We start from the raw sequence: 14,624 nt of genomic DNA, 5'->3' as shown, positions 1-14,624 counted from the left end.
TGATCAGCTAGGACTTGATAGCGCTAGGCTATAAATATCAGTTGTAAGGGACCGGAAAAACTTGATAGACATCCAATACAACAAACTTTACAATTCCTTTGCACTTTTTCGGCGACTTCGCCTTTTCTTTTCTTTTTCGACGAGTTCTTTCAAGTTGATCAAGGACGTCTCACATTCGAGCGACTTGATTTGCTGGTGAGTTTTCGTTTTACGAGTATATTTGAGCTTTAGCTACCGGGCGCATCGCTGTGGCTTCGTTCAAATCTATTCAAAAGTTATCGAGTTTATCTAGGCTTTGACTTCCGGTCGTATCGCTGTCGTCTCATCTAGATTTATTCACCAATTATCGATATCGGCTAGATTTGTAGGTTCTCCTATGCTTTTTGGCCATTATCATATCTAAAAACATATTAGATCGGCTTTAGGCTTTGCAGTAACACTGTTGTTATCTCAAGAGCCGGTTTAGATTTGTTTTTAGCTTACATCATCTGAGTTGTACATTCGCAGCTTAGATCTTGTTATATACGTGAAATCGGCTATTCAAAGCTGATTTTGTCGTTTAGTGCATCGGCTGATCCTGTCGACGCGCTCTTTTATTACACGCTCACATTTAATATCTTTTTTGTCGTCTACTGTATCGGCAGAGCTTGCCGATATGCCTACACGAGAGATATTCGGAATCCCAGCCGATACGCTCTCGAATTTGACATTGTTTTCTCCCTTGTCAATTTCAGGTCAAATTGACTGGCACGTTTGGTTGACATTCCGTGCTTGGCGAACACTTGCCCTCGGATTTCAGTGTGTTGATTTTTGCGTCAACTATGTAAGAAACGCCCTAAGGTGACGCGTACAAAGGTGACGTATTGTTGTTGCATGTCACCTTTGTTATATGGGTGACGTGCGAAGATGATGCACGTCACTTTTAACCCCTTGGGGGCCTCCCTAAAACGTTGTCCGTCACCTTTGCTATGACATAGGTGACTTGCAACATCAAAACAAGTCACCTTTGTTATAGGTGACAGACAACAAATATGGCCCGTCACCTATAAGTTTCATATAGGTGACGGGCAACATTAAAGCACGTCACCTATAAGATTTGTATAGGTGGCGGGCAACATCAAAACCCGTCACTTTTGTGATGACATAGGTGACGTGCAATATCAAGGCGCGTCACTTTTGTGACTTTTTATAATATTTGAACACACGATTTTTGAAAAATTCAAATAGTCTCAGATTAAAAAATGGTCTATACAAAAGTTGTAGGTCTCAACCAGATCTACAACTTTGTAGTTGAAAATTCTTTCAGTTGAGGTTGTTTGCACACCCAAATATATGGTTTAAGTTTTGAATTTTAAATTTTTAAAATTTTCAATTGACTTCAGATGGAAAAATAGTATATATGAAAGTTGTAGGTTCTGATCAGATCTACAACTTTGTAGTTGAAAAGATTTTCATTTGAGATCGTTATAGCTATAAAATGGGTTATGTAAGATATTTAAAAGTGATGATAAAAGAAAAAAATATCTCTTTACTAATCACATGTGATGGTGTAGCCCAATGGTGGGGGAGGATACGCGCGAGGCTAAGATTGTGGGTTCGAATCCTGTTAACAGTGGAAAAAATCACATGCATGCATATTCGCGGAAAAAAAATCGCGCGACTTGCGACTTGGAAAAAGAAAATATTTTTTTATTTTTATTCGCACAGAAAACATTTGTTTTAACACGTAAAAGATTGATACCCGTTACCTATGTGTTGACATAAGTGACAGGCTAAGACTACCGTAGGTGATGAGCTAATACTGATGTCCGTCACCTTTATGATGACATAGATAACGGGCTTCAGCCCGTCACGTTTGAGTAGTCATTCATAATGTGATAAAGGTGACGGGTATAATGTCCGTGACTTTAGCGAGATGATGCCCGTCACCTTAAGGCATTTCTTACATAGTGACTTTCAAGTTGATCTAGAGTATAATCAACATGCGAACTCCACCCACATGTCACATAACACCGTCCATGCATCGATCAGCTGCCACCTCTCGCGCTAGCTGTTCCTCGCCATGTGCCATTTGGTGGAGGGACTAAGCTGTCCACACTCGTGGTACTCTATTGTTATCGTCTAAAAGAAATATTTCATCCTAGTCATCGAGATTCTCTCATCTATATCAAATTCTCCCCACCCATCGTCCTCTATATCTCATACTCTATACCAACTATCTTATATTTTATTCAACCATCTCCAACTATCATCTCGTCTCTTCTCATTTTCTTCTCCCCTCTTCTTTTCCTTTTTTTTTTTAATTTCCCTTTTACAACAGTTTAGTAATACAACTTTTTAATTAAATAATTTTTTCTCCCCTCTTCTTTTCCTTTCCTTTTTTTTCTTTTTATTTCTCTTTTACAACAGTTTAGTAATACAACTTTTTAATTAAATAATAATAATTTTTAATTAAAAATTACTACTAAATCAATAGCAGTGAATCTACGTCATTTTACCACATTCTATCGAAGTTGAAATCTATTTATATAGGGTTGACCATCCGACCGTACTCCATTGAAGTTTGTTAGCTACCAGCAGCAATACTGATCTAGTGGAGTCCTCATCCTCCAACGGCATTAAGCAGACACATCATTCCACCATATTGTAGTTTCTCATCTACTACCAAGTACGAGCAGTTTGGTGGAGCATAAAGGCTAAAGGCTAAAGCTCTCAAGAGCGGTAAGAGTCTCCGTGTGCAAGCACCAGCATCACACCACCACCACCACCACCACCGTGCGCGCCTAGCTCCACCGCACACCGAGCGAGTTAAGTTTATACACAGCTAATGAATCTATAGTTTGCTGGAACCAAGGTTTTCCTTACCGGTAAGAAAAAAAAAAACCGGAGGTCAGCGAGAAACGCGTTTATCGGATTTCTCGGAAAATTATCGGATTTGTCATTTTGATTTCGGAAGAAATTTAGAAAAAAATTCTCAATTTATGCAGGAAGTAACCTAGATTATTTCCAAACAATCTAATAGTATAAACAAAATACAACAATGCATATAAATATGACTTTCTTGGCACAACAAATAGTCTGTTTAATATGGCCACCGCTATCGCCATGGCTTCCTATGAAGTCGTGGAGGGACCGAGAGAGATGGGGAATGAAATATGAATAAGATTTAGTGTTAGGAGGCAGCGGAGTGGCCTGATATTTGACTGCACTAATTTGGTTTGGGCGGAGATTCAAAAGAGCCGAAAATTTCGGGCGATAAGTAAAAAAACCGGATCCCACCAAAAAACAGGATTTTCGGTTTTCTCGGAAAATTCTCGCCGAGAAATTTTTCCTTGGCTGGAACCGGGAAGCCATCTCTCGCTGGTAAGAAACCAAACCTTGCATGTGCAGTGATTATTTCCCTACTAATCTGCTATACCATCTGTTTTGTTCATTATTCCCTGATATCCCCTTATTACTGAACCCATCCTCAGGTCTAAGCTGTAGCAGCACCACTTGCTAGATTCTAATACCACCATCAGAGAAGCCGGGAGAGAGAGAGAGCGCGATGGCGGATCTCCCCATTGGTATCCCGAAGAAGGTGGTTCAGTTGGTGGCGGAGAGGGTAAAATCTGCCATCAAGGAGGAGGAAGAGCAGTGGCAGATCGTGCAACGTGACCTGGTGTTCATCACCAACGAGTTCGAGATGACGCAGTCCTTCCTCAACTCCGCCGACGGGAAGCGCATCATGAACCATGTGGTGAGGACCTGGGTACGGCAGGTGCGCGACCTGTCCCACGATGTGGAGGACTGCATCGAGTTCGTCCTCCACCTGGACACAGATAAGCGGCCATGGTGGCGCCGTCGGTCGTGGTGGCTCCGGCTGCCGCCATCCTGCTGTGGCATGGTGTTGCCTGTGGATGAAGCTATGGCCGAGATAACGCAGCTCAAAGCTAGGGTGGTGCCGTGGTGGACGTGAGCCAGAGGAACACGCGGTATATAACCTCATCAGTGACGATGATTCTGGCTCCTCCAAAACTCCCACTCCCGCCACCCCAAGCGCATTTCGCATCCTCACGGTCGATGCCGGCGCCGCCCCAACGGACGGTAGCCTCTCGGATATTTCCGAGGTTATGGATCGGGATGATAAGTCTGGCCGAGTAATTTCTGTTTGTGGGGCAAGCCGAGGCGACAGAGAGATAATATCTGTGATTAGGAAGCTGTACGACAAGGGGAGAACCCGCAAGGACATCCAGCGCCGTGCTTGGGTGAAGCTAGTGCATCCCTTCAATCCCCACGACTTCATCCGCAGCCTAATGACTCAGTTCCTGGCCAGCTCATCTCAAGACGAAGCAGCAGTCATAGGTGTTGACGTGCTGACGAAGCTGGAGACCATCCAAGGCATTCTCCTCAACGAGTTCGCGAATGAAGTCAAGACGCATATGTACTTGATCGTCCTGGAAGATATGTCCAGCATGGAGCAGTGGGCCGGGATGCCATCAAGACCTACCTAACAGACAGGAGGAATAGGAGCCGGGTCATCGTGTCGAGGCGGGTCCGGTACCGGTATACCGGACCGGTTTGGTCGGAAACCGGTCCAGACCGGTCGAAATCAGTTTTGAATTTAAAATTCGCTGTGCAAACGGTTCGTACCGGTATACCGGTCGGTTTGACCGGTTTACCGGTCGGTTTGACCGGTAACCCGCCAAATTCAAATTTTTTTTTGTTTAAATTCAAATGTCCGCAAAGTATACTAAATGAATGTTTGTATAACATGTTTTAGCCTAAATGAACCCTCCAACCCTTTTTTGTACTACTTTTATATTGTATTTGTATAATTTTGTATGCACGATTTTTTTTGTTTAACTTCAAATCCCCGCAAACTATACTAAATGAACGATTTTTTGAGAAAATTTGATACCATTAGATTCGTCGCACCTTGAAGTATTTTTAGAATTTTTTTAGAAATTTTTCATTTTTTTGAATTCAGTTTTGAATTTTGAATTTGGGCCGGTTTGATACCGGCCCAAACCGAAACCGGGCTGGACCGGTTTGACTGGGTTCCACCGGTTTAGTTAACCATGCGCACCTCGCGGAGATCGCGACACTGTACACCGGAAAGCCGTACAGAGTGTCTATGCTCCAGCAGTCTTCATCTGATCAACCCTATCATGTCTTTCATCACAAGAAGCGAAAACTCTATTTGGAACCCGGCACTCGCGGGAGACGTTATCCTGTCCACGAATCATGTATCGAGATCTGTGCAATGTTGTCTTATTTGAGTGTATTACTTTGTATTTATATTTTTCTATTTCCGTATTTAAGTGGTGCTCTGCCGCGTTTGTCAGTAGGACTTAAAAGTTCGCCCGCATCGAGAAAAGCTTGCGTCATGTATACTGTTCAATTTTTTTTTTCAACCGTCGTACTCATTAGTGGCTGTCCTTTCGACCATTTAATACATGGTTGTAGTTAGCCGTTACTACTAGTGGGATAGTACTTTGTTGTTATGATTATTTTTTGAACTGCTGCTATAATATTTTGTTGTCTTATTGTTTCACTATAGTTGCGAAAATAGTGGGACAAACATGTACCGAATTGAAAGGAACTTATAGATGTTGGTACCTTGCCAATAAACACTCACTTTTAGTGTCATATTTACATCATTTTTTCTAACTTCATGTGCATGCTGGTGCCAAATACACTAATGACATTTATATGTATTTATTTGTATTGCCAATATGAAATTGATACTTTTTTTACCCAATACACAGTGCAGATGCTACACATTAACCAATTTACCCGGTACCATCCAGCACCGGAGCATGAGAGCAAATTAATTTATATTGATGATAGAAATACAAAATTGATAGGAATTTCTGAAATATGGTCAAAGAACAACTGCGTGCCGCACATGTACTGGTACATGTTAATGTATCTAATTTAGCACACAGATGATCTGCATCAACATGCTTCAAGATATTCTTGTGCCGGACCTAGCGCAGCATCTATCTCGGCGCCGGCATTGATCTGCATCAAAAGAGTACACACAATCAGAGATTACGCACCAACATTGGCTACACACGTACAAACAAATCCACCAGCAACAATTTTACAATATGAGATTACATACACCAACGTGAATCTTAATCTGTGACTAGTTCAGAATGTTGCATTTGCATAGCTCATCAATTTTGACCGATCTATCAGTGGACGGATCAACAAGCAATTGAATCGGATCATCAATTTTGCTAGCTGATACCAGACTATACTAGTATCATGTGTGCAAGAACTCATTTGCAGTGATATATATAAAAAATTATATATATCCGTTGAGCTGATCCTCTAGGGAATGTATACAGGCTTTTTATGTACCATGATGTATATGCAACACATTATTCAATTTATCTGGTGCCACCCAGTATCCGAGCCTAAGAAGACAGGGCCCCCAAAAAAATGGTAGTAGTAAAGGGATGTCATCATTTGGCCATATAAAATTGTAAGTAAATGACCATTTGATGATTTATATTTAGTATTAAGGCCATTGCAGTCAAGAATTAAACTTTTGGAGCAGATCTGAGTGGTGGGTTTTATAGCTAAAAGTTACAAAACTCTAGTCCTTTACTTATGTGCATGCAAATGCAAGCTAGTATCCAAGGACAAGAGGAATGAAGCATCACTCATATCATTAGAATCTCTGAAGTCAGGATACTGGATCGATATGGGGTGAAGCTATATGCGATGAGGCAACATGTGAACAAACGGAAGAACAAGGCAAAAATCATCGAAATGGATGACCCTAGAAATGTTGGTGCTAGCAATATGAAAATCAATTAAGCATGTCAACCAAATGCTACAGAGAGTTTTGATCTCAACTTAGGACAGTTGGGATTGGGATTGGGATGCTACATCTCTATGCACAGTACTGTCCAAAATTACTACCTTACTGATCTGGTCTGTAAAGGACTACTGATCTGGTTAAATTGGTAGTCAGTAACTCCATAGTAATTAGCGATCTCATTGAAATCAGCATAGAGCCGTTCATAAACTATGTGTAATTAGGGTGCTTTAAGGTGACTTTCTCAAAAAACATTTTCCTATGGTGTATGAGGTTAGAAATCAAACCTTGGCTTAATCTCGGCAACCAATTCAGCAACAACAGGATCATACCCATGAGGATCAAAAACCTGATTAGGCACATTAGAAGTGTCAGCCCCGTTCACCACTCCAGTTGGCCATTCGTTAGTGCAATCATATTTACAGTCAAGGGAACCCAATGTGTAAGTAAGCATACAGAATAGATGCTAAATCAAAGCAACTCAATATCAATACTAGCGGGCAGTGGAACAAACATAATAATAAAAAAAGGATATGTCAAGAACAGATCAACGATTCCTGGCTCTTCTGCAAGAGCCCGCAGGGCATCGACATCATCCTGGCTGTAGCAGCCAGGCCCTCCTGGTCCCTTCTTCCCCGACAAATAAACCACCGACAAACCTACAAATATTGATGTATGGAAGTGCTGGAGTAAGGTGACACTAAATCAGCACGCATTCAGCCTTTCATGCATTGCTATACAAATGTTTAATGAAATTTTGTATTAGCTTAAGAATGCAGCACATGAATAGGTTTAAATTTTGAACTTAGGGAAGGCAGGGGTTGCATTAGTTTAGCATGGTGAAAGATTTTGATGATCACTACAGCGATCCATGTCAGATTTTAACTAATGGAGTAATGGAGCGGAAAATCTCTTGGTCTTGTTGGCTAACGAAATTAATTGGCCGTATAATAGGAGAGCGCACCATGGAGGGTGAAACGGTTGCTGCCCCTGAGCCAGAAGAGGTTGGGGCATATCTCGATGTCGCCCGGTGTGAACCCGCGCGCGCCAGCGGCGGCCTTCGACAGCAGCCGCGGCGCCGTCGGGCCGTAGTCGCCGGTGAAGTAGGTCGGGATGGGCACGGCGGCGCGCCCCTCCAGGTAGTCCGCGACGTCCCCCGGCGCCCCCTCGGCGTCAGCTTCGGGGGAGAAGAACTGCCCCACGCAGAGCAGTGCGTGGAACGGCCCCGTCGACTGGTTCACCTGCGGGGCGGGCAGCGCACGGAGTCACGGACCGGCGGCAGCGGCGAGGGGAGGGAGAGGAGAGAGGTGCGGAGAGGGAATGGGGGTGGTTACCGATTTAACACGCTTGAAGAGCTGGTGGAGGCGGCCGTGGGCGTCACCGGCGAGGAGGATGCATGGCGGCGCCGGGGCCGGCGGGGTGGCGGCCATTGGGGCTGCTGGGTTTTGGGCACGACGACGAAGGTGAGAGACTTTCTGGCGGGGTGGCGTCGGGAATGGATCGGGGCAGCGCGCAGTCGCTCACATGGGGCCGGCGTCGTCCTCGTTGGTGTGGTCCTCGTTGAGGGAGAGCGAGCAGAGGCCGGCGAGGCCCATTGCGGGGAGTGGGACGGCGCGGAGGCTCAAGCGCCCCTCGCCTCCGCCGCCGCGACCCACCAGACGGCGTCCCGCCCGAACGCGCCGCCGCCGCCGCCCACCAGCCCCGACGGGGCGGCGGCGCTAGCAGGCGCGCCGAGCTCGACGTGGAGGCGCAGGCACCGAGCTCACCGCCACCGGATCCGGCCTCGCGAACAACGGATCCAACGTGCGGAGGGCCGCGCCGAGCTCGGCGTGGAGGCGCAGGCGCCGAGCTCACCGCCGCCGGATCTGGCCTTGCCAGCGCCGGATCCAAGCTTGGGAGGCAAGCGCCGCCAGCCCGGGTCTGGGCCTCTCCGGCGCGGGCGGGTGAGAGGATGGAGTCGCCGGGCCGCCGTCGCCGGGCCGAACCGAATCGGTACCTTCCTTCTGGTCGGCGTACACGAGCTGCCGCCCCCTCGTTCTCCATCGCCTCCCCTCGACCTCAACGATAGAGCTGTACCCTGGGAAGCAAATGGCTGGCCGTGCCTAAAGGGATACCTCCCCTTTATTTAATTATTCTCCATTTGCTTGTTCAAATTTCGAATTTTGAATCCATTGACCGCGGATTAATCTACTGGTGTACAGGATGGAGCGCCTCCCATCTGTTCCACGCACCCCATTGGTTAAACGTCACGTCGTACACGAATCCGTATCTGCACCCTCCGCTGTTTTCTTTCTGAACACATCGCAGCGGCTCTGTCCAGCTCCTGACAGGAACACGAATCTCAAAGCATACTTCAACAGTACAGATACCGACTACCGGGGTTCCCTAGTACCAGTAATCTTCATTCCACAAGAAGGTAAACCCTAGCTTGCTTCCTTGGACTCTGGAAGAATTTCCTACATCTGACTAGTGCTCTGTCCTTGGCCTATTAAAGTTTTCCATTCACCCCACATTTGACTGTAGTGTTTTTATTATAATCAGGATTTAGTGCCTCTTGCGCAGCTATCATAAAACATTTTCGCAACAGTGTTTTCACTGCCGGTTCGTCAAAAACCATTCGTGATAATTTTAACCGTAGGTTCAAAAGTAGGTGGGCGAAATAGATGTTGGAATTGGATGTGAAAGTGATATCACCACCTACTTGTGTCCTGAACTGATGGTGAAAATCGGGCCGTTTTTACTGCCGGTTCGTTCACAACCGGCAGCGATGAGCAGTGCATTGCAATCAGTAGGAGTATAATAGTATATACTTGCTTTTCTTCGTTTTGAAATATAGATAGGTGAATAGTGTGTATGTCTCTCTGTATGTATATATATGTACAGACACTACACTCTAGGTGTAGAACGCTATTCTACACTATGGACCAATCAAACGAACTAGGATGCCACATAGGGTACATCTAGCTAATTTTAATCCTATGTTTGGATGCTAAATAGGAAGGGTAAACATGGACTAATTAGGATTAGTTGGAGGTTATTGGTCAGTGGAGCCATTAGCTCTAATTAGCCCATGATTAGCTTATAAACTTTTGAACTCTTGTTTGATTGTAGTCTTCTCTTAATTATTTGGTGACTCATGCTTTTGGAGCTCAGTAGTTCAGTTTCTGAAATGAATAGTTCACCTTTTTTCGAATATTCAGAACTCAGTTTAGCAGCATTATTTACATTCCATTAATTTCTTCGATCGCCTGCAACTCAGGGGTTGTTAACGTTACAGGAAGGATTCAGTAACGAGGCTAAACATAAAGTAACCACAGCCTTCCTGCTCGGTCAGCCTAGATCGACCACACTCAAAAACAGGCTAACCACCTAATCCTCTTCCAATTACCCACAATTCTTCACCACCTTTTGTCCCAATCCATCAAAAAGGATTTCCTCCACCGAAGCATCCAATTACTCTTCATTCTTCTTCTTCTTCGTCGTCTTCTTTTTTTTTGGCCGTTCAGCCAGGTGATGTAGCTGCAGTCGAGTTCTTGAGGCCATGGCCCACAGAAGTGAGATATGCTAAAAAAACAATAACAAAAAGACCAATCTTGGGCCCTCCGGATCCAATTTAGGTGGATCTAGATTGCTGAGGTGTAATATTCAAATAATAGGATGTCCGAGTTTAGAAAAGAGTAAAGTGAATGGCCAGTCCTTAAACTTGTCTGTCTGGGTCACTTAAGTCCCTAGACTCTTAAATCACATTAACTCTTCAAACTTAGCCTGGGATGTCATTTATGTCCATGTACTCTCCAAATACATATCCCCCCCTCTAAACTTGCACGGCTAGAAAAACTCTCATTAGTACCGGGCGGGAGCCCCCAGTTAGTATCGGTTTTCCGCCCGGTACCGCTCCTCCGGTACTAAGTGTGTGTGCACTTAGTACCGGTCAGGCCGCCCGGTACTAAATGGCATGTTTAGTACCAGTTGGTAACACTAGCCGGTACTAAACTGCTGGCCACGCCAGCAGCTAAGCCGAGCAGTTTAGTACGGGTTGGTATTACCAACCGGTACTAAAAGTAGTTTTTTTTTCTTTTTGATCCTTTATATTTGTTCTCTTTTCCTTTCAATTTCAATTAATTAGTATTAGTAGTCGTACTCGCAGCGGTTTGTGCATTCGTACTCGTACTCGTATCTAGAATTCGTATTTGTATATGGAGCAAAGCAAATAAAAGAAATTACATGCATACATGGATAAAAGAAATGTTAGAAATTATATACATACATGGATAAAAGATAATAATATTTACAAGTATGAATTCTCATAAGTTTTTTCCGACAAATTCTTCAATAATTCTAATCATCTTGATCGTCATCGGCATCCTTCTTGCGGCGTTTCTTGTCAGCTCGAGCCACACTTATCCTTGGATCAGAATGAAATTCACCTTTTGGATTTATCACCTCATCCAACAGGAATCCACAGAGTGCTTCTTGAATTGCCTTGATTTTTTCCGGTTCGATGAGGTTCTATTTCATATTCCAAATCTGTCAATAACAAATAAACACCAATATTTTAATTTAGTACCTGCATGGAATTAGATACAAGAAATTGTTACTAATGTTATACGTACTTCAAAGTTTTTTTGTGTTACCCTCTTGGTTTCTCTACAAAAAAAAATGCATATGCTCACATACGTAGTATCCGCAGAGGTTGGTTCCTTGATTCTGTCTCAAACACTATATACATCATTCATGTTGTTTGAATAAATGAAAGTAGATGTGTGATATTCGTACTGGCTTGTTATAGTTGAATTCAAGTTCAGTCGGTGTTGACGTGACTCCTAATTTAGCTTTGAGGAACCAAGACCATGCCCTTTGCATGATGTGTACGAGATCTTCAAATTTTTCTAGTGGCTTCTTCAAGGAGTCCCATACAGTAACTCGGGACCGATCGATTTCGATCACAAGTAGGATCCAGTGGAAACTATTGATACATACATATGGATAGAAGAAATGTTAGATATATACACTTATTAGCTAATTGAAGTGACTAAATAAAGTCAAAGGACTCACTCGAAGTTGTACGGAAGCAGAATGAATGTGCGATCGTGCTGCCCTTCCAAGGACATGACTATATTATTCTCGGTCCGATTAGGATATTGGCGTACACTCTGCTCATGTATAACATTCGGATACATGAAACCAACGTTGTAAATCCTCTTCCGGCATTCTTGCAATTTCATCCTGCATGATTACAAATAAAAGGAGGGAATGAGAAATCAAAATGACTTAGTAGAGGTAGAGTATAGAATAGACAGAAAACACTTACATAGCCCATACACTGACGAGGGACTTGTCTAGGGCGTCTTGATGGAATAAAAACCAAAAATGGTCAAAATCGATCCAAATGTCATCCGTCCCCCGATATAAATGGGTATGTTTAATTCGAGCGGCTATCATTATATACCCCTCTGCACATGCTTTCAAGTACCACTGATGGAACTCACGCATTCTTGTTGGTAGGGTGTCAATCAACTGGCCACATCAGAGGTTCTCCCAGTACAAATGGCTTTCTTCCTGCCCCTTCGTGAACCGGGATTTTTTCATGACCTAGGAGCTGAGCTTTTGTGAGGTTCATTTCCTTAACAAACTCAGCAGTAGCTTCATCCTCTTTTGAAAGCACTACTAGAGGGGGTACCCTTTGTTTGGGTTGTTCACCGAGCTGGGGGACTTGGTTGTACTTCCGATTACTCTTCTTCTCCCATGATTTTATAATCGAGCGGTCATAGTCCGACATCAGTGGAGGCTTTGGCTGGCACATCATGGATAGATAGAATTTCTTCCCTGCCGGATCCACTGGTTCCTTTGGCGGAGGCTTCTTTGGCTTCAACTGCTTGCGCATGTCTTCTTGCACCCAAGCAGTCAATTGAAGTCATTTCGTAACCTGACTTCTCTGGCGCGGGCTTCTCTTTCTTCATTCGTTCTTAGGTCTTCTTCGGCCTTGGAGGTGGCGGTGGCGACACCCAAGCAGATTTCTTCTTCTTTGCGGGGGAGTAGATGGCGGAGGCGGAGTAACACTGGGCTCCCCGGAAGCGGCCGGTGACAGTGATAGACTAACGCTGGGGTCCTGGACTGCGGCCGGTGATGGTGGATCCACACTGGGTCTCGGAGACCCTGGAGCAGCTGGTGATCTCGGAGACGGGCTAGGATCCCTTCCTGCAATTCTTATGTACTGTTTCTTCCAACAGATCCAAGTGTGGAGGGCCTGTCCTAACTCCTCTTCTCCATCGCCTCCAGGGATCTCGAGGTCGAGGTCTCCCCATCCGTTCTCAACACGGTCAACCATGACTCTAGCATATCCTTCTGGAATCGTCATGCCATGGATTGTCCCGCCTTGAACAGGGACTTCAGCAACCCCGTGAGCGACTACTTTCAGTTTTTTCCTTAGCGGAAATAGAAGCTCACAGGGGGTCCTCACGGCGATGTCGTCCACGGGGTAGTATTCCGCAACCGTTTCCTCTCGATCTGCGGCTGGGTGTTCCGTTGAAGCGACGCTGCTATGACGCTGCGAGCCGACGGGGCTAGTCTCCAACTGAGCCGTAGATCTGCCTTCTGGTGGCTGCTGCTGGCTAGTTGCAAGTGCACCTTCGATCGAAGCAACCCGTTCTTCTAGGGCACGCACCTTCTTTGCTACTTCAGCCTTCTTTCTCCGCCGGCTTCGATACGTCTCTATATCGCCACAGAAGCCTTGCTTCCATGGAACTACGCCCATGCCTCGCACACGTCCTGTGTGTTCCGGTGTGCCAAGAGCGTACGTCAGCTTGTCTTTCTCTCTGTCCGACTTGAAGCTGCCTTCGGACACGGCCTTTAGTGCCACATCGAGCCTGTCGGCCGCTTCCCTTATGGCATCGCTAGTGACGAACGACCCATCTTCCATATTTAATGAGCCTCCATGAGCGTAGAAGTAATGTTTTGCTCGCAACGGCCAGTTGAAAGTCACCGGTACAATTCCTCTGGCAACGAGATCATCTTCCATCTTCTGCCATTTTGGAATCGCCGACGCATATCCTCCTTGCCCAAGATAATGGAAGTGCTTCTTTTTGCTCGCATTCTCTTTGGCTTGGGCTGTCTTCTTCTCGCTATCCTCGGACGACTTGTACTGCACGAATGGCTCCCAATAAGGTTGTTGATTCTTGAAGTTTTTCTCGAAGTCCGGCGTGAGTCCCTTTTTAACATAATCTTTGTTCAAATTTTTCTTGAACGTCTGAAAAGCAATAGCCATCTTCTTCATGACCCAATCCTTAAACAGCTGTTCTTTGTCCTCCGGAAAGGTGAAGTGCAGTTTCACATCTGCCCATAACATTTCTTTCTCGGTCTCGGGAACGACGTCAGCATCGATATATGTGGCTTTACTTTTCTTCCATAGCTTGAAGGTAATGGGAATGTGGTCCTTGACATAACATCCACATTGATTCACCACCGTCGTCTTCACACCCTTCGGAGACTTTGGTTCACCGTCAGGATGCAATGAAGTGATAATAGTGTGCCCCTCCATGATTTTCTTCGACCCTCGTTTCCATTTTGCTTTCCTAGTCAATCCCGATGCCTAAAAAAATATGTATTTAGTACGCATTGTACTTATATATAAAATTAATGCGTATGTTTATATATATATAAGCACGAATTATATATACCTCTGCGCTATCATCTTGCACAGTCATTTGTTCTGTCTGGTTATCATCACCATCGCCAGTATCGTTAAGGTATTGGCTGCCATCGTCCTCGGCAGCATCCTCTTCGTAGTGGTGCGTGCCCGTACCAATTTTGT

The 14,624-nt window shown here is 44.8% G+C and overlaps 2 protein-coding genes across 2 annotated transcripts; one reads left to right on the top strand and one right to left on the bottom strand.

Moving 5' to 3' along the window:
• The first annotated feature begins 2,705 nt into the window (after positions 1-2,705).
• Positions 2,706-4,461, top strand: LOC120701386 (putative disease resistance protein At1g59780). The gene is made up of 3 exons (XM_039985455.1): positions 2,706-2,842; positions 3,336-3,363; positions 3,474-4,461. The coding sequence occupies exon 3, from the start codon at positions 3,548-3,550 to the stop codon at positions 3,956-3,958; it is 411 nt and encodes a 136-aa protein (XP_039841389.1). The 5' UTR covers positions 2,706-2,842; positions 3,336-3,363; positions 3,474-3,547; the 3' UTR covers positions 3,959-4,461.
• Positions 4,462-5,689: 1,228 nt separating this feature from the next.
• On the bottom strand, positions 5,690-8,909 carry LOC120698841 (zinc finger CCCH domain-containing protein 59-like). Its single transcript, XM_039982593.1, has 5 exons — positions 8,149-8,909; positions 7,779-8,055; positions 7,350-7,473; positions 7,102-7,221; positions 5,690-6,006 (listed from the first exon to the last, which is right to left on the bottom strand). The coding sequence occupies exons 1-5, from the start codon at positions 8,242-8,244 to the stop codon at positions 5,985-5,987; spliced, it is 639 nt and encodes a 212-aa protein (XP_039838527.1). The 5' UTR covers positions 8,245-8,909; the 3' UTR covers positions 5,690-5,984.
• Between the last annotated feature and the right edge of the window lie 5,715 nt (positions 8,910-14,624).

Source organism: Panicum virgatum, chromosome 3K (genome assembly GCF_016808335.1).
Source record: "Panicum virgatum strain AP13 chromosome 3K, P.virgatum_v5, whole genome shotgun sequence".
Taxonomy (NCBI): domain Eukaryota; kingdom Viridiplantae; phylum Streptophyta; class Magnoliopsida; order Poales; family Poaceae; genus Panicum; species Panicum virgatum.
This window is presented reverse-complemented; position numbering and strand designations above follow the sequence as displayed.